Below are 22330 nucleotides of genomic sequence, written 5' to 3' on the forward strand. Positions count from 1 at the left end.
GATTTGTTGTTACCAATGGAACTAGTTGAATCATTATTAAATGTTATAAATATGCTCTCAATGTATTGTATAATTTAACAATTTTTCGTGTCTGTCTTACAATTTATTTAAATTTTAGTCCTCCACTTGTGACTTATGAAATCTGTGTTGAGTTTTTACGCTAGACATCGAGATTTTTGGAAAAAAATCAAAATTTTATGCCAACTTTTCGTTTCTCCATGTTAAGAATTTGAGATTTTTTGATTTATCCCTTTCTTGATTTCTCGACTTTTAGTTGCTTTGATTGTAAGGGTTTTTCAATGCTTCAATTTTTATTTTTTTATTGTTTTGATTTTTCAAGTTTTTTTCTATATTTCAATTTTTCGATTCATCAACTTTTCGATTTTTTAATGTTTCGATTTCTCGATTTTTCAATTATTCAATTCTTCAATTTTTCAATGTTTTAATTTCTAGGTTTTTTAAATTTTCGATATTTTAATCTTTTGATTTTTCAATTTTTCACTTTTTTGAATTATTAAATTTTAGATATTTCAATTTTTTGGTGTTTGGCGTTTAGATATCTCGATTTTTCAATCAATTTTCAGATTTTTCTACTTTATAATTTCTCGGTTTTTCAATTTTTCGACTTTTGGATTTATCGATTTTTCAGTAAGTATTTCGATGTTTCAGTTTTGGTTTTTTTCAATCTTTCGATTCGATTTATCTTCGATTTTCCAATTTTTCGATATATCGATTTACCAGTTTTTTGATATTTCAGTTTTTGGGATTTTCCGATTTTTCAATATTTCGGTTCTACAATTTTTCTATTTTTTGATGGTTCGATGCCTCGGTTTTTTAATTTTTCAAATATTTTTTTCAATTTCTCCATTTTTCGATTATTTAGTCTTTCGATTTTTCAATTTTTCACTTTTTTGAGTTATTAAATTTTAGATCTTCCAATTTTTTGGTGTTTAGCTTTTTCGATGTTTGGATTTTTCGACTTCTCGGTTTTATTTTTATTGGTTTTTCAATTTCTGATTTTTCAGTTTTTCGATTTCTCCATTTTTTTATTTTTCGGTTTTTCAATTTTCCGAATTTTCAGTTTCATGATTTTTCATGTTTCGATTCTTCAATTTTCTTTTCTTCAATTATTCTATATTTTCGCTTTTTCCATTTCTCGATTGACGATGTTTTGATTTCTCGATTTTCGATTTTTCAATTTTTCAATTCTTTAAATTTTCAGATTTTTCAAATTTTAGATTTTTCAGCTTTTTCCCATTTTTCGGTTTTTTCAATTTTTCAGTTTGGGATTTTTTAATCTTCGGACTTCTGAATTTTGCTTCGATTTTTCGATTTATCGATTAAGCGAATTTTCGACTTTCCGATTTCTTGTTTTTCTCGATTTTTCCCTTTCTTGATTCCTCGACTTTTAGATGTTTCGATATCTCGATTTTTCAATCAATTTTTAGATCTTTCTACTTTTTAATTTCCCGATTTTTCAATTTTTCGACTTTTGGATTTATCGATTTTTCAGTTTTGGGTTTTTTCAATTTTTCGATTCTTCGATTTATCGATTTACCAATTTTTTGATATTTCAGTTTTTGGGATTTTTCAATATTTTGGTGCTACAATTTTCGTATTTTTTGATGTTCGACTGTTCAATGTTTCAATATATTGTTTTCAATTTCTCGATTTTTCGATTTCTTGGTCTTTCGATTTTTCTATTTTTCAATTTTTCACTTTTTCGAATTTTTAATCTAAAATATGTATTTCAATTTCGGTTTTTAAATTTTTCGATTTTTTTGGTTTTTCGATTTCTCAATTTTACGAAATTTAAGTTTGGGGATTTTTCAATTCCTCAATTTTTTTATTCTTCAATTATTCGATTTTTTTAATTTTACATTTTTCGATTTCTCGTTTTTTCGATTTTTAGATTTTTCCCTTTCTTGATTCCTCGAATTTTAGATGTTTTGATATCTCGATTTTTCAATCAGTTTTTAGATTTTTATACTTTCCAATTTCTCAATTTTTCAGTTCTTCGATTCTTCAATTTTTCAATATTTTAATTTCTAGATTTCTTAAGTTTTCAATTTTTTAATCTTTCGATTTTTCTTTTTTTCACTTTTTTGAATTAGAGTATTAAATTTTAAATTTTTAAGTTTTTTGGTGTTTCGCTTTTTCGGTGTTTCGTTTTTTCGACTTCTCCATTTTCTTCTTAACGGTTTTTCAATTTTTGATTTTCAATTTTTCAATTTTCTGAAATTTCTGTTCTATGATTTTTCATGTTTCGATTCTTCAATTTTCGTATCTTCAATTATTCTATATTTTCGATTTTTCGATTTCTCGATTTTCGATTTTCCAATATTTCAATTCTTTAAATTTTTAGATTTTTCAAATTTTAGGTTTTCAGTTTTTTTTTCATTTTTTGGTTTTTCAATTTTTCAAAGTTTCAGTTCAGGATTTTTCAATCTTGGGATTTTTCAGTTTTGCTTCGATTTTTCTATTTATCGATTAAGCGAATTTTCGACTTTCCGATTTTTCGTTTTTTCGATTTTTCCCTTTCTTGATTCCTCAACTTTGAGATGTTTCGATATCTAGATTTTCAATAAATTTTTAGATTTTTCTACTATCCAATTTCTCAATTTTTCAATTTTTCCACTTTTGGATTTATCGATTTTTCAGTATTTCGATGTTTCAGTTTTGGGTTTTTTCAATCTTTCGATTTTTCGATTTATCGATCTACCAAGTTTTTGATATTTCAGTTTTTGGGATTTTTCAATATTTCGGTTGTACAATTTTTCTATTTTTTGATGTTTCGATGTCTCCATTTTTCTATTTTTTAATATATTTTTTCAATTTCTCGATTTTTCGATTTTTTAGTCTTTCGATTTTTCACTTTTTTGAATTACATATTAAATTTTAGATTTTTCAGTTTTTTGGTGTTTCGCTTTTTCGGTGTTTCGTCTTTTCGACTTCTCTATTTTATTTTTAACGGTTTTTCAATTTTTGATTTTCAGTTTTTCGATTTCTCCATTTTTTTAATTTTTCGATTTTCAATTTTCCGAAATTTCTGTTTTATGGTTTTTCATGTTTCGATTCTTCAATTTTCGTTTCAATCATTCTATATTTTCGATTTTTCGATTTCTGGATTAACGATGTTTCGATTTCTCGATTTTCGATTTTTCAATTTTTCAATTCTTTAAATTTTTAGATTTTTCAAATTTTAGATTTTTCAGTTTTTTTCCATTTTTCGGTTTTTTCAAGTTTTCAGTTTGCGATTTTTCAATCTTCAGATTTGTCAATTTTGCTTCGATTTTTCGATTTATTGACTAGGCGAATTTTCGACTTTTTTATTTCTCGTTTTTTTCGATTTTTTCCTTTCTTTATTCCTCGACTTTTATATGTTTCGATATCTCGATTTTCGATAAATTTTTAAATTTTTCTACTTTATAATTCCTCGATTTTTCAATTTTTCGACTTTTGGATTCATCGATTTTTCATTAAATAGATGTTTCAGTTTTTTCAATTTTTCGATTCTTCGATTTATCTTCGAATTTTCGATTTATCGATTTACCAATTTTTTGATATTTCAGTTTTTGGGATTTTTCACTATTTCGGTTCTACAATTTTTCAATTTTTTGGTGTTTCGAATTTTTAATCTAAAATATTTCAATTTCGCTATTTAAATTTTTTGATTTTTTAGTTTTTCGATTTTTCAATTTTCGGATTTTTAAAATTTTACATATTTCGATTTTACGATTTTTTGGTGTTTAGATTTTTTCATATTTAAATTTATCGGTTTTCCTATTGCTTTCCGTCTGTCTATCTGTCATCTATGTCAATTTTTATTAGACAAATAATTTCCGAAATTAGCAGACAGAATATCGTGTAGACAGAAAAACGTTAACCAAAGCTTACCCGATTAAACTTTATAAAATAACGTACTCCTGTACTTGTGGTCTATGAATCCACTTTGAGTTTTTACTTTTGGCATCAATATTCTCGCAAAAAAAATAAAATTCTTTTACAATATTGTATACTACTTACATAATACTTTTTTTCTTACAGTGTGACTGGTATTGTCGTTTTTTTTCCTAAAAAACTGGTCTTGTTTGATTAGCATTTCAAAGGTGAGGGAAGTTCTGTCTAATAACATAATACCAATTTTTATTTATTAATTTGTTTGAATGTTATATTATGATTGGCTTGAGGAAGTTCTATAGCTCGTACACTACGAAAAGTAGGCCCCTGTTTATATCTGTTTATCCATCTGTATTTCCTTTTTCTATCTGTGTATCCCTCTGTATAATCTTTGGAATTCGCCTTTTCAACGTTTTCTCAAAACATAAGCAAAATCTACCATTACCGGTTTTAATGCAAATCCTCTCCGCTGTCCATTTCAGCATCTCGCCATCCCAGCAAAGCTAATCACCATCCCGCAGCTTTACGGTAAAATAAAACTCAACTTCGTAGGAAATATGACCGGTTCTAGTCAGACAATCCTCCTTCGTGCGCCCACTAATCACTATCATTACCCATTTTTCCTCTCGGGAAATTGGAAATTGTGTAGTGTAGTGCCCAATGGGTCTAGCGGTTGTGAATTATAATTTTTAGATAATCGCCTAGCCTGCGAGGGCCCCAAACTCCTACTTATCAATAACACCACGAGCTGTGTAAACAACCGGTGTTGTCTTCAGTCGCTGCACATAACGGTGATGGCAGTCGCGATTTTTCCGCTCGACTCAAGACGGAATCAATCAAGACCATTCTCACGACTTTACGCAGTCAAAACAAACGACGCCTTCTGCTTCTTCCGGACTTTGCCAATTTCACGACTCGCTTTAATTTCAACGCTCCATCAAGCGCGGAAATGGACGCGCGGAAAAAATCGATAGCGGTTTCGGGGCCGAGTGTCTGTCCGTTCCGGACGTCGGAAACGTGAAACCACAAAGTTTTTGCGCAGACGCCACTGCAAGGTTAAATTCGTCATACGGTTTTCGTAGATTCAAGTACTTCGTCTAGACAACGAAGTAAAAAGACAGAAGTTGGAAACGGTTTACTTTGTTTTTAATTTCGGAACGACTGTGGAAACATGCAGGTGGTTCGGGTAAGTAATCTTGACGGTGTGTGGGTAATAATGGGGCAATTACTATTGTAATGAGATGTCATTTCGGCCTACATTAATTTATATGAAGCGAGATGTGTAGATGTTTGTTTACTGTCGCAATAAAACTCGAAAAAATCAAGCAGTAAATGCATAGCAAGTCATTAAAGATGATTCTGTTTATCTGTTCCTGGAATGTCTTGCCATTAATGAAGTGTTACAACGAATTTAAAAATTAAGACACGTCTGGAGCGTAAGCTAAATTATATAACATTTCACAGTTCCTAGAATATGAAAAAGTAGGTCCGCCGTTTCCATCACCATCACAAACCACGAATTTCTCTCCTCAAAAAGCCAGCTACAAATTAAATCGGAAATTAGTTATCGAAAACTTCAAATTAATAATACAACCGTCTCAATAACTCACTGTCGACAATTAAATCGTCCGATACCTTCTTCACCACTGCGAAATTACCTCTCCTTTCCCACACAATACTCAATAGCTCCTGGTTATCGACTGCAACCAACATCGCAGCATGCTAATAGCACGCAAGGAATTCGCCTCTGAAAAAATCCACGCCAGCGCGCTTCCTGAAACGTTCCCACTGATAGTTTTACAGTCTTGCTCGAATTGAGTAAATAGAACAGTGTTTGTTTAAAGCCGTTCGCTGACCCGTACGGAATTAATTAATTTGGAGAAGTTTGAGGTCTGCAACGGATAGTCTTTTTTTTAAGTGGGACTTGATTGAGGAGCGAGAAATGAACTGTCACCCACCTCAATACGAGAAAACGCACCATCATCTCGGCAACTATTTAAATGAGATTTTATTGGAAATGTGATTCGTTCTGGTCAGACAATGAGTTGGTGCTAGGATAATGGCTTTGTTGCCTGCTGGAATGGGCCGTGATAGCGGACAAAATCGCCGCAGAACAACAAAACTCGAAAAAATTCGGTGCACTTTAAGTGTAGTGGGTTCAAAATGCGGCATACCTACCAAGCAAATCAAAAATCGGAAAAATGTGGCTTGTAATAACATTAAAACGGACTAGGCCGATTTTGAATGCACCAGATAATTAATATTGAATGTGCATTAATGCAAATGTGAAAACTATACACGTTGATAAAAATTAAAGCTCTTTTTAAGCTGCACCATTTGTTAATATTTCGTTAATTTTTCCACCATAAGCGAGACTAATAACGGTTTAATTAAAACATCAACATGAAGCTTTCATATGAAGTAATTAAACCCCAACAAAAATAACCAACGGCTGAACGTACTTTTAACAGCTAAAACTGGAATTATACCCTGGCCAAACTAGCATTAACGATAACGTAATAAACCGAAAATTGAAAAACCATACAGTCGACAGTGCTAATAAATAAATGAAATTTATAATTTAACAGCGCAATAAAATAACCCAGCATGTACAGAGTGAGTCATCAGTGTTGCTTAAGGTGCACGAACCGATAAATTATTTGCTTATTTGGATTTCGATTATTTTATTCCAACAGAAGCTATTTAGTTTTTTCGCTTAGAGGCAACCGTTATCTCAAAATAATTAAGTGCCATGTAAATATGAGGAATTACAAAACAAACTTATTTATCTCGGATAATTCCACGAGAGAATGCGGGATATTAAGGAACTCGGTTCGATTCTGGCGGGTTATTAATTATCGATAACCATAAAATACTGTCTCTGGTGAAATATTACCTCTGCAGGCTATTACTATTGACTTAATATCATTAAGCAATCGTTGACCGATTTGTAAACAAATTGCCTCGGAAATTAAGTTCCTGGAATAACATGTTCGTGGTCGGGTCGATATTTACCTCTGGGTGCACGGCAGCCAATTTGCCACATATTAGTAACCTTTGTGCGATAGCGATGAAACCCCTGAGGACAAAAATAAAAAATTTCAAAAGAAAAACTGAAAAATCGAAAAATTAAAATTCGAAAAATTGAAAAAAAAGGTTTTGATGATTGTTGTTGGAAATACATTCCTAGTTTGTGGAACTGGAACACCCGGAGAAAGTAATTTAAATTTTTCAAAGATACGACCGATGTTGTGAAAATATTTTCTAAATACCTAGTCCTAAAAGTCCACAAACCGCTTTTCCGTTTCTTTTCCAGACGGATCATGCCGTACAAATATGACCCGACAAAGTAATTGGAAACTGAAATAACAAGCTTTCTTTGCTTTGTTCGTTCGTCCCGTCTTTTAATTTTCTATTTGAGTAGATAGTCCTTGGGCGAGTCTGGATGAATCGTAGATCAACAAGCATCTAGCCGACTTTGATCTCGGCAAAGCCCTACCAATTTGGCGGGACTTCTGCCATTGACAGATAATTGATTAAAGCGATTAGGTCGCGAGATGTACTTTCAACTATTTCACAGCAATCCGCACGACTGCGCCAATTAGCCCCACTAACCGAGACATCGAGCAATATTATTTTGTCGGCAAATTTAAATAAAAAGTCGTTCGCTGTCATTCGTTGTCAAGTACGTCGGTCGCCTCATCTGCCATGCTGTCACGCAAACTTCACTTCATTATGAAGCAGAATTGAGGAAAAGGAATGCCAAACTGGCTACGACTCCTGAAAAATTCTCGTATCCATTGGAAATCCAAGCCGTGGGAATATGGAGATGTTGGTACCGGTCATGGTACCGTCGTCGACCCAGACAACATATTTTCAGAGCGTCAAGCAGCAATGGAAAACATGTACTTTCGCAAGCAAACCGCTGAAGATTTAAAGAGATTGAAAAAGGAGCTGGAAAAGCGCAGAGAGGGTGGCACCAAAAGCAAAAATCAAGGCGATGAAGTCAAAGACAACGAAACTGAGAAAAAGTGAAAGTGTAATTTTCAAAATTGTCGATTAAATTGTGTCACCTGATACGGAGTTTGTGTAATTCGGACAGCTAATAACGTGTGATGTATAACTAACCCACTCCCTAATCCAACTCGAAACTGCAACGAAGGGTTTATCTCAGCATCTGTTTTATAAACATGAACGCCCTGTACTGCGTGATTGCTTACAGATCCGTCCGAGATTATTTTAAATTGAATTTGAGTGCGGCCGCTTCAACTGCCCGAGTAAATTATTTTTGACAGCGTCGTGATTAATTCTAATCGTAGATAAACCACAAACGTACGAATAGGCTCCGTTTAAAAAACAAACAGCGCCCTGTAGACGAATGCTTTAATTCCCGTTATAAAGAGAGGAACCCTAAACTCGTCGACAGCTCGCTCGTAAATCATAGCATTCGAAAAAACGTGGACAGAAAAAGGCCCTAAACTGGCACTCCATGAATACTTTAACGACTTATCTCTCCGCCGATATTCGCAATGAAAACATAAAACGGATTAAACCTCTCAGGAATCTAGCAATTTAATTGACTAATGAACCCGCTCGGTTTACCTTGCGCTTGCCAGGAGTTTATGGGCCGCGTTATGGATTAAGTCTGGTTTTATTAGAGCAATAATTTTAATTACGCACTTTACACACACTGCCAGGCAAAATAGATGACTTCTGGGCTTTATTGAGTCACGTACTGGAATGGTTTCATCAGGAAATGCAAAACTAAACTTTGCGCTGGCTGCGGGGTGGGCTGGGAAATGGGTACTGCGAATAAGCGGAACGACGAGGATTAACAAAACGCCGGTATGGGAGTTTGGGACAGATTTCTGAAACAGACGGATTTTTTACGCTCAGAAAAATGTTTACCGAGACTAAGATCTCAAAAAAAAATGAATGGAATTTTTGATGAGACAAGCTGTCGATGCTAATGTCAAAGTCAAAATAAATAAATCTGCAAGCTTTTCAGTCTAGTTTACGAAAATTAAGGCAAATTGAACATCCCCGTGATCTTATTAATTTTTCTTTAACCTTCGAAAGTATGTTAAAGCAGCATTTTGATAAATAAAGTACATACCAAAATGCAACACTTGTTTATGATGATTCATTCCATGGATGCTACGTCAACGTCATCATCTTGACACCCGCCAACCAAATAGCAAAAAAATATCTACTGTGAAAATAAACGTAAGAAATTGGTCGAACGTCCAATTTTTTCAATTTTTCAGGTCTTCAGTTTTCCGAATTGCAATTTTTCGTTTCCGTTTTTATTATTATTTTTTTTAATTTATCGGTTTTTCAATGGTCTTTAATTTTACACGGTTTCAATTTTATGATGCTAGAATCTTTCAATTCAGTGTGAAATTTTTCACAAAGAAACTAGTGGTAGACTTGGTTGGAAGTCTGTATTAGCGTTCTTTTTACACCAGCAGTAAGTCCTTTCTTGTGCATGAAATTTTTCAATTTTTGTATTTTTCAGGTTTTCGGTTTTCAATTTTTGGAGTTCTCAACTTTTAGATTTTTCAGTTTCACATATTTTCTCAATTTTTGGTTTTTGGTTTTCATTTTAAATCAATGGTTCCAAAATTTTCAAAAATTTTTCAAAGAATTGGTTAAAACTGGTTCAATCGACTGAAAATTTGTGGCGAATTGTTGATAATTTTCCGCCAGTTACAAATCTGAAATCGTTGTCACGATATCTGTTCCAATAAACACGAAAATTGAATTCAAAGCTTTCAAAAATTTTCCAAAAAAATGGTAAAAATTTGTTCAATCGAAGGAATATTGGTTGAAAATTGCTAATAATTTTCGGCCAGTTAGAAATCTGAAATCGCCATCACGATATCTGTTCCAATAAACACGAAAAGTGAGTTCAAAGTTTTAAAAAATTTTCCAAAAACATGGTTAAAATTGGTTCAATCGACCGAAAATTGGTGTCATATTGTAGATAATCTCTCGCTAGTTACAAATTTAAAATCGCCGTCACGATACTTGCTCCAATAAACACGAAAAGCGAGTCCAAAATTTTCAAAAATTTTCCAAAAAAAATGGTTAAAATTGGTTTAATCGATCGAAAATTGATGTCAAATTGTAGATAATCTCCCGCTAGTTACAAATTTAAAATCGCCGTCACGATACTTGCTCCAATAAACACGAAAAGCGAGTCCAAAATTTTCAAAAATTTTCCAAAAAAAATGGTTAAAATTGGTTTAATCGATCGAAAATTGATGTCAAATTGTAGATAATCTTCCACTAGTTACACTTCTGAAATCATCGTCATGATATCTGTTCCAATAAACACCAAAAGTGAATTCAAAATTTTCAAATATTTAAAAAAAAAAATGGAAAAAAATTGGCTCAATCGACTGAGAGTTGGTATAAAATTGTAGATAATCTTCCGCCAGTTAAAAATCTGAAATCGCCATCACGATAGTGGGGTTGATTAACCAAACAGGTGGAAACGGAAGACCACGTTTTTGTATTCTAGAGGTCATGAAACGTAAAGAAAACATTAAAGTGGCAAATCGCCGCATGGACTGATTAGTATAATTCCTTAGGTTACGCTCAGGAAATAATAGAAAAAGACAGAAATATATTTTTGTTCCAACTGCCACCCACAATATATATGTACGTATACAGTTTTGGAAATTTCATTCTACCTTATAAAATTTTATTGGCAATAACGAGACGGACAGTTGCAAGAGATATTTACAACTTAAAGTTGTCGCGTGCCGGTAATCCCCAGATGTTAGAAAGCAGAGTAATCCAGGTCCGAACGAAAATGACCATTATTTTATGAGTATAAATAACTGCTCAATGTTCTCCGATAAATTCGGGTGAATTGGTGTGAACCACAAATATTTCTTACCATAGAACCACCGTCCGTCTCGTTATTGTCAATAACATTTTTTACGGTACAGTGAAATTTCCAGAACTATAATATGTCAAATGTCAATCCAAACCATCCTGTGACACGTGTCATATTTTTTGTCACGAACCAATTTCAAGCCAATTTCTCAGGGATTGGCTTGAAATTGGCTTTCACCCCCCAAATCAACCAGTTATGTCCATCAAGTGGGTCCAAACTTCCGTCTTAAAAACCATTCGATTAGTCTTCAAAACCCCATCCTACTTCGGCGACGCGAGCAGTGGTCAGGGTTCCTCCTTCGAGCATCCCCAGAATCGATTCACGGCCCAGGAAGCCCAGAAGGAAAACGAATATTTCCGCAAAAAAACCGCAGACGACTTGAAGAAACTGAAACTAGCACTCATGAAGCGAAAGAAGAATCTCCATCAACGAAAAGACGATGATCATCACGGGGATGTGGTGCAGCATGACCACCACGATGACCGCGATGACCACCACGACGATCATAATGGCCATAACGACAAACACTACTCACACCACCATCAGAGGGACCCAGCGGGACACGAGTACCTTTAGTCAAGGTGACGTTTGGAAATGACAGTTGAGAATATTTGACAAGTAAAATTATGTTCGTGTTTAGAAAACCGTTAGTGGTTTATCGGTGTTTTCCGGAAGCTTCCGGGAAAAATTCGATCGTGATTTTAAATGAACAAGACGCCGAGAAGAAGAATCGAGAATTCAAGGACAAGACTGACGATGATTTGAAGCGGCTGAAGGTGGAGCGGGAGAAGAGGAAGGATTGGAAGAACAGCAGGCCGGAGCTGCTCGGTGAGGAGGAAGATTAAGTGCTGAATTTTGACAATGACTGAATAAAGACCCACTGAATTTCTAGAGGTTTTCATTACGCACAATTTTTTTTTCAGAAATCCATTAATAACAATTTATCGCTGTGCACCTAGTACAAACCCGGCGCTGCTCCTCCAAATCCCCCATAAATTTCTCCCAACAATGTACCAAGTTGAACTGTACGAGTGTTCACTTTCCATCGGAGCTTTGCATTCATAAGCTTATCTCCTGCGCCCGCAGGACTAATCCTCCACCCAAAAGCACATCCAGTCGAGCCTGGAAAATCCAAAATCGATACTTCATATGGTGGCAAAATTACCTTCTTTCCCGACCCCATGCCGACTTGTTTTTTTTCTTCCTCCCTGTCCGGACGAATTTATTTAATTCGTTCGAAATTTAATTCCCCTGCAGCCAACAGATAAACATTCTGAATAATAAAGGCTTTGTGCTGAAAGTTTTCAATTTACGGCATGAATGATATTCTAACATTTTCAGAATTTATAATGGGGCTTACTAGTAAGTTTGCATAATGCATGTAAGGGGATCGAGATGGAGCAAGTGAAGTTTCAAATTAACTATTACACATACGGCAAAGCTCTCACACGCTCACTTCGCCAACAAACGGTTAAGTAGGCTTAAAGCCCCATGTCAGACAAGAAGAGTTTACGTGTAAGCTGCTCTTATTGGATCCGGGACGTGAATATTGTAATGAACTGCCGAGAACTCGCAGGATGCGAATACAAAGGCGCCGGGAATTGGACTAATACCTCAGGAGGCAAAACCTGGTTTGTGGCCTTTGCGAAATTGCATCCCCGATGCGTTGGTTTTTTTTTTATATCGTGCTGTCTGAAAAGTTCAAAATAGTCTGTAAGTGTCAATTTTTCTATCAGGATTACAATGTGAGGCGCACGTGAGATTTTGCTCCAAAACTAATAAAAATTTACAGATTTGCTTTTTAACACCGTCAGACACATTTTGTATGCTAATAAAATTGTATCCTTGTAATGTCATTTACAAACACCAAAATGCTCGAAGATTCTTCGTGATAAAGATCTTGAATCTGTGATAAATGATGCGATTTGAGAATTAATTTAGGATCCTCAGAGATTCACTGGATGGATGTTTTCTATAAAAATGTAAAATTCAAAAAATAAAAAAAATGAAAAATCGGGAAAACTAAAAAATCCAAAATTAAAGAATCGGCAAATAGAAAAATCTAGAAATCGAAACATCAAAAAATCGAAAATTCAAAAATCCTATATTTAAAACTCGAAAAGTCAAAAAAAAGAAAACGGAGAAATCGAGACATCAAAAACCCAGAGCTTAAAAAATCGAAAATCTGAAACTTCGAAAAATTCAAAAACTGAACCATCGAGAACTGAGAAATCTAAAACCAAAAAGTCGAAAATTCGAAAGATCGGGAAATTGAGAAAATGAAAAATAAAAAATTTAAAAATATAGAAATTGAATAATCGAAAAATTAAAAAATTGAGATATCAAACATAAAAAAGTCAAAAAATCGAAATATTGAAAAATCACAAAATTGAACTATAGAAAAATTGAAAAATGGAAGAAAAATTGAAGAATCAAAAATTGAAAAATCAGAAAATTGAAAAAAATAAAAATAAAGAACTGAAAAATTAAAATTTTGAAAAATTAGAATTGAAAAAATAAAAATCTAAAATTTAAAAATCTACAATTTAAAAATCGAAAAGTCAAAAAATCAAAGTCGAAAAATCTAAAAACGGAGACATCGAGAAATTGAAAATCCAGGGTTTAAAAAATCGAAAAATGAAACTTTGAAAAATTCAAAAACTGAACCATCCAGAAATCGAAACATTAAAAGATCGAGGAATAAAAGAATCGAAAAGTTGAGAAGTTGATAAATCGATTAAACTGGAAAATCGAAATAGGCCAAATTCGAAAAATCGAAAAGTTAAAAACTGAAAAATTGAGAAATTTAAAATTAAAGAAATTGAATAATAAAAAAATCGAATATACGAAATTTCGACAAATCAAGAAATCGAAAAATTAAAAATCCGAACTGAGAAATCTAAAACCAAAAAGTCGAAAATTCGAAAGATCGGGAAATTGAGAAATTGAAAAATCAAAAATTAAAATTGAGATATCAAACATCAAAAAGTAAAAAAAATCGAAATATTGAAAAATCGCAAAAGTGAACTACAGAAAAATTGAAAAATGTAAAATTCAAAAAATCAAAAAATTGAAAATTCAGAAAACTGATGAATTAAAATTTCGAAAAATTAGAGTCGAAAAACTGACAAATTTAGAAATTGAAAAAGCAAAAAATCGAAAAATTCAGAAATCTAAAATTTAAAAATCGAAAAGTCAAAAAATCGAAGTCGAAAAATCTAAAAACCGAGAAAACGAAAAATCGAAAATCCAGAGTTTAAAAAATCGAAAATCTGAAACTTCGAAAAATTCAAAAACTGAACCATCGAGAACTGAGAAATCTAAAACCAAAAAGTCGAAAATTCGAAAGATCGGGAAGTTGAGAAAATGAAAAATAAAAAATTTAAAAATATAGAAATTGAATAATCGAAAAATTAAAATAAATTGAGATATCAAACATAAAAAAGTCAAAAATTCGAAATATTGAAAAATCACAAAATTGAACTATAGAAAAATTGAAAAATGGAAGAAAAATTGAAGAATCAAAAATTGAAAAATCAGAAAATTGAAAAAACAAAAATAAAGAACTGAAAAATTAAAATTTTGAAAAATTAGAATTGAAAAAATAAAAATCTAAAATTTAAAAATCTACAATTTAAAAATCGAAAAGTCAAAAAATCAAAGTCGAAAAATCTAAAAACGGAGACATCGAGAAATCGAAAATCCAGAGTTTAAAAAATCGAAAAACTGAAACTTTGAAAAATTCAAAAACTGAACCATCCAGAAATCGAAACATTAAAAGATCGAGGAATAAAAGAATCGAAAAGTCGAGAAGTTGATAAATCGATTAAACTGGAAAATCTAAATAGGCCAAATTCGAAAAATCGAAAAGTTAAAAACTGAAAAATTGAGAAATTTAAAATTAAAGAAATTGAACAATAAAAAAATCGAATATACGAAATTTCGACAAATCAAGAAATCGAAAAATTAAAAATCTGAACTGAGAAATCTAAAACCAAAAAGTCGAAAATCGAAAGATCGGGAAATTGAGAAATTGAAAAACAAAAATTAAAATTGAGATATCAAACATCAAAAAGTCAAAAAAATCGAAATATTGAAAAATCACAAAAGTGAACTATAGAAAAATTGAAAAATGTAAAATTCAAAAAATCAAAAAATTGAAAATTCAGAAAATCGAAGTCGAAAAATCTAAAAACCGAGAAAACGAAAAATCGAAAATCCAGAGTTTAAAAAATCGAAAAACTGAAACTTCGAAAAATTCAAAAACTGAACTATTGAGAAATCGAAACATTAAAAGATCGAGAAATAAAAGAATCGAAAAGTCGAGAAGTTATAAAATCGATTAAACTGAAAAATTGAAATAGGCCATAATCGAAAAATCGAAAAGTTAAAAACTGAAAAATTGAGAAATTTATGATTAAAGAAATTGAACAACAAAAAAATCGAAGAAAGGAAATCTCGGCAAATCAAGAAATCGAAAAACTAAATAACCCAACTGAGAAATTTAAACCAAGAAGTCGAAAATTCGAAAGATTGGGAAATTGAAAAATCAAAATTTAGAAATACTCGTATGTATAAAAATAGAATAATCGAAAAGTCAAAAAATCGAAATATTGAAAAATCACAAAATTGAACTATAGAAAAATTGAAAAATGTGAAATTCAAAAAATCAAAAATCTGAAAAATCCGAAAACTGTAAAATCAAAATTAAAGAACTCAAAAATTAAAATATCGAAAACTTATAGAATCGAAAAATTGAAAAATCTAGAAATCGAACCATTAAAAAATCGAAAAATTCAAAAATCTAAAATTTAAAAACCGAAAAGTCAGAAAATCGAAGTCGAAAAATCTAAAAACGGAGAAATCGAGAAATCAAAAATCCAGAGTTTAAAATAAAAAATCGAAAAACTGAAACTTCGAAAAATTCAAAAACGGAACCATCGAGAAATCTAAACATTAAAAGATCCAGAAATAAAAGAATCGAAAAGTCGAGAGAAGTTGAAAAATCGATTAAACTGAAAAATCGTAAAGTTAAAAACTGATATTAAAAAAATTGAGCAATCAAAAAATCGAAGGTACGAAATTTCTACAAATCAAATCGAAAAATTACCGGATTGAGAAATTTAAAATCAAGAAGTCGAAAATTCGAAAAATCGGGAAATTGAGAAATTGAAAAAACTGATTAAAAATAGAAAAGTCAAAAAATCGAAATATATACATATTGAAAAATCACGGAAAAATTGAAATTGGAAGTAAAACTGAAGAATCGAAAATTGAAAAATCTCAAACCTGAAACATTGGAAATTTGAAAAATCAAAAAACTGAAAAATCGAAAAATCGACAACTGGAAAAATCGAAGTGGAAAAATCTAAAATTAAAAAATCGAAAAATTGAAAAATCAACAACCTGAAAAATCGAAAAATAAAGTATTTTCGCAGATTATTATCAATTTAAGGTAATTTTTGTTACCACTCTTCAATCAAACGTGAAAAATGGGAGGAAAATTGACAAATATTTCCCAAAAAGTTTTAAAACGCCTCCTATTCGTATGAAAAAAGTCATGAGCATATAGAAAATTAAGTTACTTGAAGATTTTGAAGTTATTCTTACTTATTAATTTTAAGTCTTTATCTTTCCCGGTGTAATTATTATTTTTACCAATAAACACCGCAGAAAGCGTTAGCATCACGTAGAGCCTAAAATATCCCACAATTTTAAACCAAACTCAAAGAGAGATAAAAAGTTAATGTTTAACCACTAAACTAAACACTAAACCAACCCAAACCTCGTTTTCCATTTTCGGGAGCCCACATTGATCCAATCAAGCTCGGAATCAAAATTTTCCCTCGGCTCTTTCTGGCGAGCTAAAACCCCAATTTGAAAGCGGAAGCTCTGTCATGTCAAATGGCCGCACCTCTGCCACTAATTAATTGACAACCATTTCCCACTGACGAATTAATTGGTTGACGTTGGAGTCTCGTGAGCTTTCATGTTATTATCAAAAGGATTAACTGTATCAATCACCCTAAATAGATCGGCTGCATCAAAGATGAAACCTCCAAACCCCTTCGCATACATTACGTCGTCGTTTTGTAAATTGGTGTAATGGTACAGGTCTGATGGGCTCTATGTATGTAAATCGACACCCATTGAGTGAGTAGGAGGCCACTCGTTCGCGCTTACGACGCCTCCGTGCCTCTAAATTTGCAACAGGATCGGCGAGGAGCTGAAGGATGGAGCAAGAGGAACACGGAAAGCGAATTACTTGGGAGCTTTTGAATTTTTCCGTCTGCCAACCACGTTCGAAAATTTTTCTCATCTTAAACAATTAATCATTCGGTTTTGTACCTGGCGCACCCACCCCATCGCCTCCGAAAAGTCCGTAATCCTTATCGACACCGACCCGTCGACATCCACACCGACCCGTCAGGTTATAAATCCCGCTGTGCGTTTCCGTCCGCGCCACCAGGAGTTGGCGTGAAGGTGCGGTCGCCGGGGTTGCCCAGCCCACGTGAGGACCTCCTGCGGCCCGTCTTCGGCTGATCCCGCATTGACAACGCCGGGCTTCCTCAGATTCCGACACGCCATTGTCGCTCGGATTTTTACGCGATGTTCACGTGTGGCGCGTTTGTCATAGATCGGATGTCCTCGACAAGACGTCACAGAGACTTTTAAGTGGTTTTATGGAAATGAGCTCCCGCTGGAGAGAAACTGCCGCGCGACGTCGTAAATTTGAGCGGAGAGGATGTGTGTTCGAGGCAATCACCGAAACTGACAATAAAATGCTTTTAAAACGCGGGCTGGTGGAACCTCCCGGTTTCGATGAAGAGTCGGTCCTAATCTAGCCACCCCGTTCTTCGTCCGCACACAAACAAAGAAGTCCGCGTACTGCGAGCCTTATCACGGTTTATTTCCATGCAAACAAAGCCCCTGGCTTAGTGCAGGCCGGTCCGGAGCGCTCCGCTCTGTTCTGTTCTGCTCCAGTGTATGCCCTCTCATTGTTCCATTGTTTCCGCGGACCGAGAGCGATTCTAGATATCGGCCGAGCACAACTACATTCCGAGATCTTTATAATTATGCACGGAACAGGTTAGCTTGCCACTGGTCATGTGCTCGTATTATTACACCTTCAGCTACCGTGATAGATGACTATTAACCACACACTTTCAAGTTCAATAACTCCCATAACTCGATCACGTCGTCGGACATTTAATGTTCGACCACAATGGCCATCGCGCCGAATGCCGGAGCTAATCGACGAGGAACGGGAAAAAAGCGGTAATTAAGTCGTCATCGGGTGATGGAGGTTATCGCGATTACAATAGATGCAGATGAAGATATTTAGAACTGGTTCTAACTCGGGGAGATGGTGCAATTCGTGGAACTACCAGCCACGGAGGAATTTCTCGAAGAGAAATGTTCCCAGTTTTACAAACAAAACGTTTTCTCAAGAAACATCTACAACTTTTCGGGACAAATTATGCAACCAGTATTACTACATCTCGAGGATTTTTCGATTTTGGTCTTCCAACCCGACAGCATGTCAAGAATCATATTAATAATTACTAAATATTTATCTTGAAAGAATCTTAAATTCCCTTTTTGGAACTAAGTATTTAAAAAATCCTTGACGTTTCATGAGCCCTGCAGTACGAAAAAATAAGTCCCCCGTTTCCGTCTGTTGGCGTATGTCTTGATATTTTATTATTGGACCGATTATTGTCAAACTTTAAATGTATAATTACGATATCGTGTAAGTGGTAAAATGTTTACCAAAAGTTGTCTTATCATCCTCAATAATAATTTGATGACGTCATCTCAAAATTTTGCATGGTAAATATGTACTAGTTAATTTTTTTCAAAGTAACGTACTCCTGTACTTGTGCTTTATGAATGCCACAGGCATCCTAATTTTCGAAAAAAGTTTTAAACTATCAAGAGTATGCAAAAATTCAAAATATGTAACTGGTTTTGTAGTTTCTAATTTAAACTGAAGAAAGAGAGTAGAAAGAAATGGAGAACCCTCTGAAAAGGCAGCGTGAAGAGGGAAAAGAGATGGAACTAGAGATAGGGAGAACAGAGGGAACAGAAAAAACAAAAAGACCAAAGATAACAGAAGGGGTAGTTTGAAAGAATCTCGGGAATCCCTTTTATTTTATTTTTGAAGGAATCTCGAGGACCAGTTTTTGAAGTAGTTTGAAACAATCTTGGGATCCCTTCTCTTGTCTTTGAAGCAATTTGAAAGAATCTCGAGGACCTCTTTGGTTTTGGCTTTGAACCATGTAGTTTGAAGGAATCTCGGGGACCCCTTGTGCTTGGTTTTTGAAGTAGTTTGGAAGATTTCAGGAACCCGTTTTGTTTTGTTTTTGATGTAGTTTGAAAGAATCTAAGGGTCGCTTGTCACGTTTTTGAAGTAGAAAGAATCTTGGAGACACATTGTGTTTTTATACGCTTTATATTAGCTTCACATGTATGTACATATGAATTAATTAACGGAATATTTCAATTTTCACCCAATTCCAGACGTTCGAATGATTTAAATTTTTACACATGTATCAAGAACTGATATATAATTTCATAATTATAATGTGGTATTCTTACTAATTAAAAAAAAAAAAAACAAGACATTAATATATCGAAAGTATGCAACCAATGATACATGAAGATTAATTAAAAGAAGCTTTTGGAGCAACATGAAATAAAAATAATTTTTAACAATAATTAATTATTTTTTAGTTCATATTGCTAAAAAAGCGTGTTTTTAGTTTTAAACCTACAATATTTTTGAAATTCTGTTGTTTTTGAAGTACTTTGAAAGAATTCCGAAGATCCATTTTGTTTGTTTTTTTTTTAAGTAGTTTGAAAGAATCTCCGAGACTTCTTTTGTTTTGTTTATGAGGTACTTTGAAACAGTCTCGGGGATTTGTTCTGTCTGGTTTTTGAAATAGTTTGAAAGAATCTCGAGAATCCTTTGTGTCTGGTTTTGAAGTAGTTGAAAGAATCTGGAGGACCTCTTTTTTTGTTTTTGGAGTGGTTTGAAAGAATCTTGGGGACCCTTTGTGACTGGTTTTTGAAGTAATTCGGAAGATTTTCGGGCACCACTTGTGCTTTGTTTTTGAAGTAGTTTGAAAGAATCTCGGGGACTCCTTGTCTCTGATTTTTACAGTAGTTTGAAGGAATCTTGGAGACCACTTGTGCTTGAAGTATTTTGAAAGAGTCTCAGAAACCCCTTGTGTCTACTCCTTGAAGTGGTTTAAAAGAATCTCGGGAACCCATTGTGTCTGGTTTTTGAAGTAGTTTGAAAGAATCTCGGGGACTTCTTGTTACACGGTTTCTGCAGTAGATTGAAAGAACTTCGGGGAGCTCTTGTGCGTGATTTTTGAAATAATTTGAAAGAATCCCGGGGACCACTTGTACGTTGTTTTTGAAGTAGTTTGAAAGAGTCTCGGAGACTCTTTGTGTCTAGTTTTTGAAGTAGTTTGAAAGAATCTCGGGAATCACTTGTGCTTTATTTTTGAAGTAGTTTGAAAAAGTCTCGAAGACCCCTTGTGTCTGGTTTTTGAAGTAGCTTGCCAGAATCTCTGGGATTCTTTGTGTCTGGTTTGAAGTAGTTGAAAGAATCTGGAGGACCTCTTTTTTTGTTTTTGGAGAATTTGAAAGAATCTCGAGGACTCTTTTCTTTGAAATGGTTTGAAAGAATTTTGGGGATCATTTTTAACTGCTGTTTGAAGTAGTTTGAAAGAATCTCGGGGATCCATTGTGTCTGGTTTTTGCAGTAGTTTGAAAGAATCTCGGGGACGACTCAGGCTTCGTTTTTGAAGTATTTTGAAAGAGTTTCGGGGACCGCTTGTCTCTGGTTTTTTAAGTGGTTTGAAAGAATCTCGGGAACCCCTTGTGTCTGGTTTTTGAAGCAGTTTGAAAGAATCTCGAGGACCCTTTTTTTTGTTTTTTGAAATGGTTTGAAAGAATTTTGGGGATCATTTTTAACTGCTTTTTGAAGTAGTTTGAAAGAATCTCGGGAATCACTTGTGCTTTATTTTTGAAGTAGTTTGAAAAAGTCTCGAAGACCCCTTGTGTCTGGTTTTTGAAGTAGCTTGCCAGAATCTCGGGGATTCTTTGTGTCTTGTTTTGAAGTAGTTGAAAGAATCTGGAGGACCTCTTTTTTTGTTTTTGGAGAATTTGAAAGAATCTCGAGGACTCTTTTCTTTGAAATGGTTTGAAAGAATTTTGGGGATCATTTTTAACTGCTGTTTGAAGTAGTTTGAAAGAATCTCGGGGATCCATTGTGTCTGGTTTTTGCAGTAGTTTGAAAGAATCTCGGGGACGACTCAGGCTTCGTTTTTGAAGTATTGTGAAAAAGTTTCGGGGACCGCTTGTCTCTGGTTTTTTAAGTGGTTTGAAAGAATGTCGGGGACACTTTTTTTTGTTTTTTGAAATGGTTTGAAAGAATTTTGGGGATCATTTTTAACTGCTTTTTGAAGTAGTTTGAAAAAATCTCGGGGATCCCTTGTGTCTGGTTTTTGCAGTAGTTTGAAAGAATCTCGGGGAAAACTCGTGCTTTGTTTTTGAAGTATTTTGAAAGAGTTTCGGATACCGCTTGTCTCTGTTTTTTTAAGTGGTTTGAAAGGATCTCGGGAATCTCTTGTGTATGGTTTTTGAAGTAAAGAATCTCGAGGACACTTTATTTTTGTTTTTTGAAATGGTTTGAAAGAATTTTGGGGTTCATTTTTAACTGCTTTTCGAAGTAGTTTAAAAAAATCTCGGGGATCTGTTTTGTTTTGTTTTTGAAGTCATATGTAAGAATCTCGAGGACTCCTTTTGTTTTTTCTTTTTTTGAAGTGGTTTAAAAGAATATTGGGGATCATTTTTAACTGGTTTTTGAAGTCATGTGAAAGAATTTCGAGGACTCTTTTTTTTAAAATGGTTTGAAAGAATTTTGGGGATAATTTTTAACTGCTTTTTGAAGTAGTTTGAAAAAATCTCGGGGATCCCTTGCGTCTGATTTTTGCAGTAGTTTGAAAGAATCTGGGGGACCACTCGTGCTTTGTTTTTGAAGTATTTTGAAATATTTTGGAGACCCTTTGTCTCTGGTTTTTTAAGTGGTTTGAAAGAATCTCGGGGACCTCTTTTGTTTGGTTTTTGAAGTCATTTGTAAGAATCTCGAGGACTACTTTCGGTTTGTTTTTGAGATGGTTTTAAAGAATTTTGGGGATTATTTTTAACTGGTTTTTGAATTAGTTTGAAAAATCTTGGGGACCCCTTGTGTCTAAATTTTTAAGTAGTTTGAAAGAATCTCGGCAACCGCTTTTGTTGTATTTTTGAAGTAGTTTGAAAGAATTTTGAGGATCTCGTTTTATGTTTTTGAAGTAATTCGAAAGAATCTCGGAATCCTGTGATCAGGGGCTGAAGCAACGCGGGAAAAATTTAGACCGGCGCCTGAAAGACCGAAATTTTTCTTCATTTAAAACTACCACGGCCGATCATCTGGAATATTCCCGATTTCCAGATGATCCCATCCGGCCT

The 22330-nt window shown here is 33.7% G+C and overlaps 1 protein-coding gene across 1 annotated transcript; it reads left to right on the plus strand.

Moving 5' to 3' along the window:
* The first annotated feature begins 10907 nt into the window (after positions 1-10907).
* On the plus strand, positions 10908-11696 carry LOC135143035 (putative eggshell protein). The gene is made up of 2 exons (XM_064074861.1): positions 10908-11388; positions 11448-11696. Exon 1 carries the CDS (start codon positions 11003-11005, stop codon positions 11381-11383), a length of 381 nt encoding a protein of 126 aa, XP_063930931.1. The 5' UTR covers positions 10908-11002; the 3' UTR covers positions 11384-11388; positions 11448-11696.
* The last annotated feature ends 10634 nt before the right edge of the window (positions 11697-22330 follow it).

Source organism: Zophobas morio, unplaced genomic scaffold, assembly GCF_036711695.1.
Source record: "Zophobas morio isolate AGI-343-1 ecotype UQ-CSIRO unplaced genomic scaffold, CSIRO_AGI_Zmor_V1 ptg000057l, whole genome shotgun sequence".
Taxonomy (NCBI): domain Eukaryota; kingdom Metazoa; phylum Arthropoda; class Insecta; order Coleoptera; family Tenebrionidae; genus Zophobas; species Zophobas morio.

Coding starts and splice junctions, on each gene's coding strand:
- LOC135143035 (XM_064074861.1), top strand. CDS start 11,003: ATGTCCATCAAGTGGGTCCAAACTTCCGTCTTAAAAACCATTCGATTA.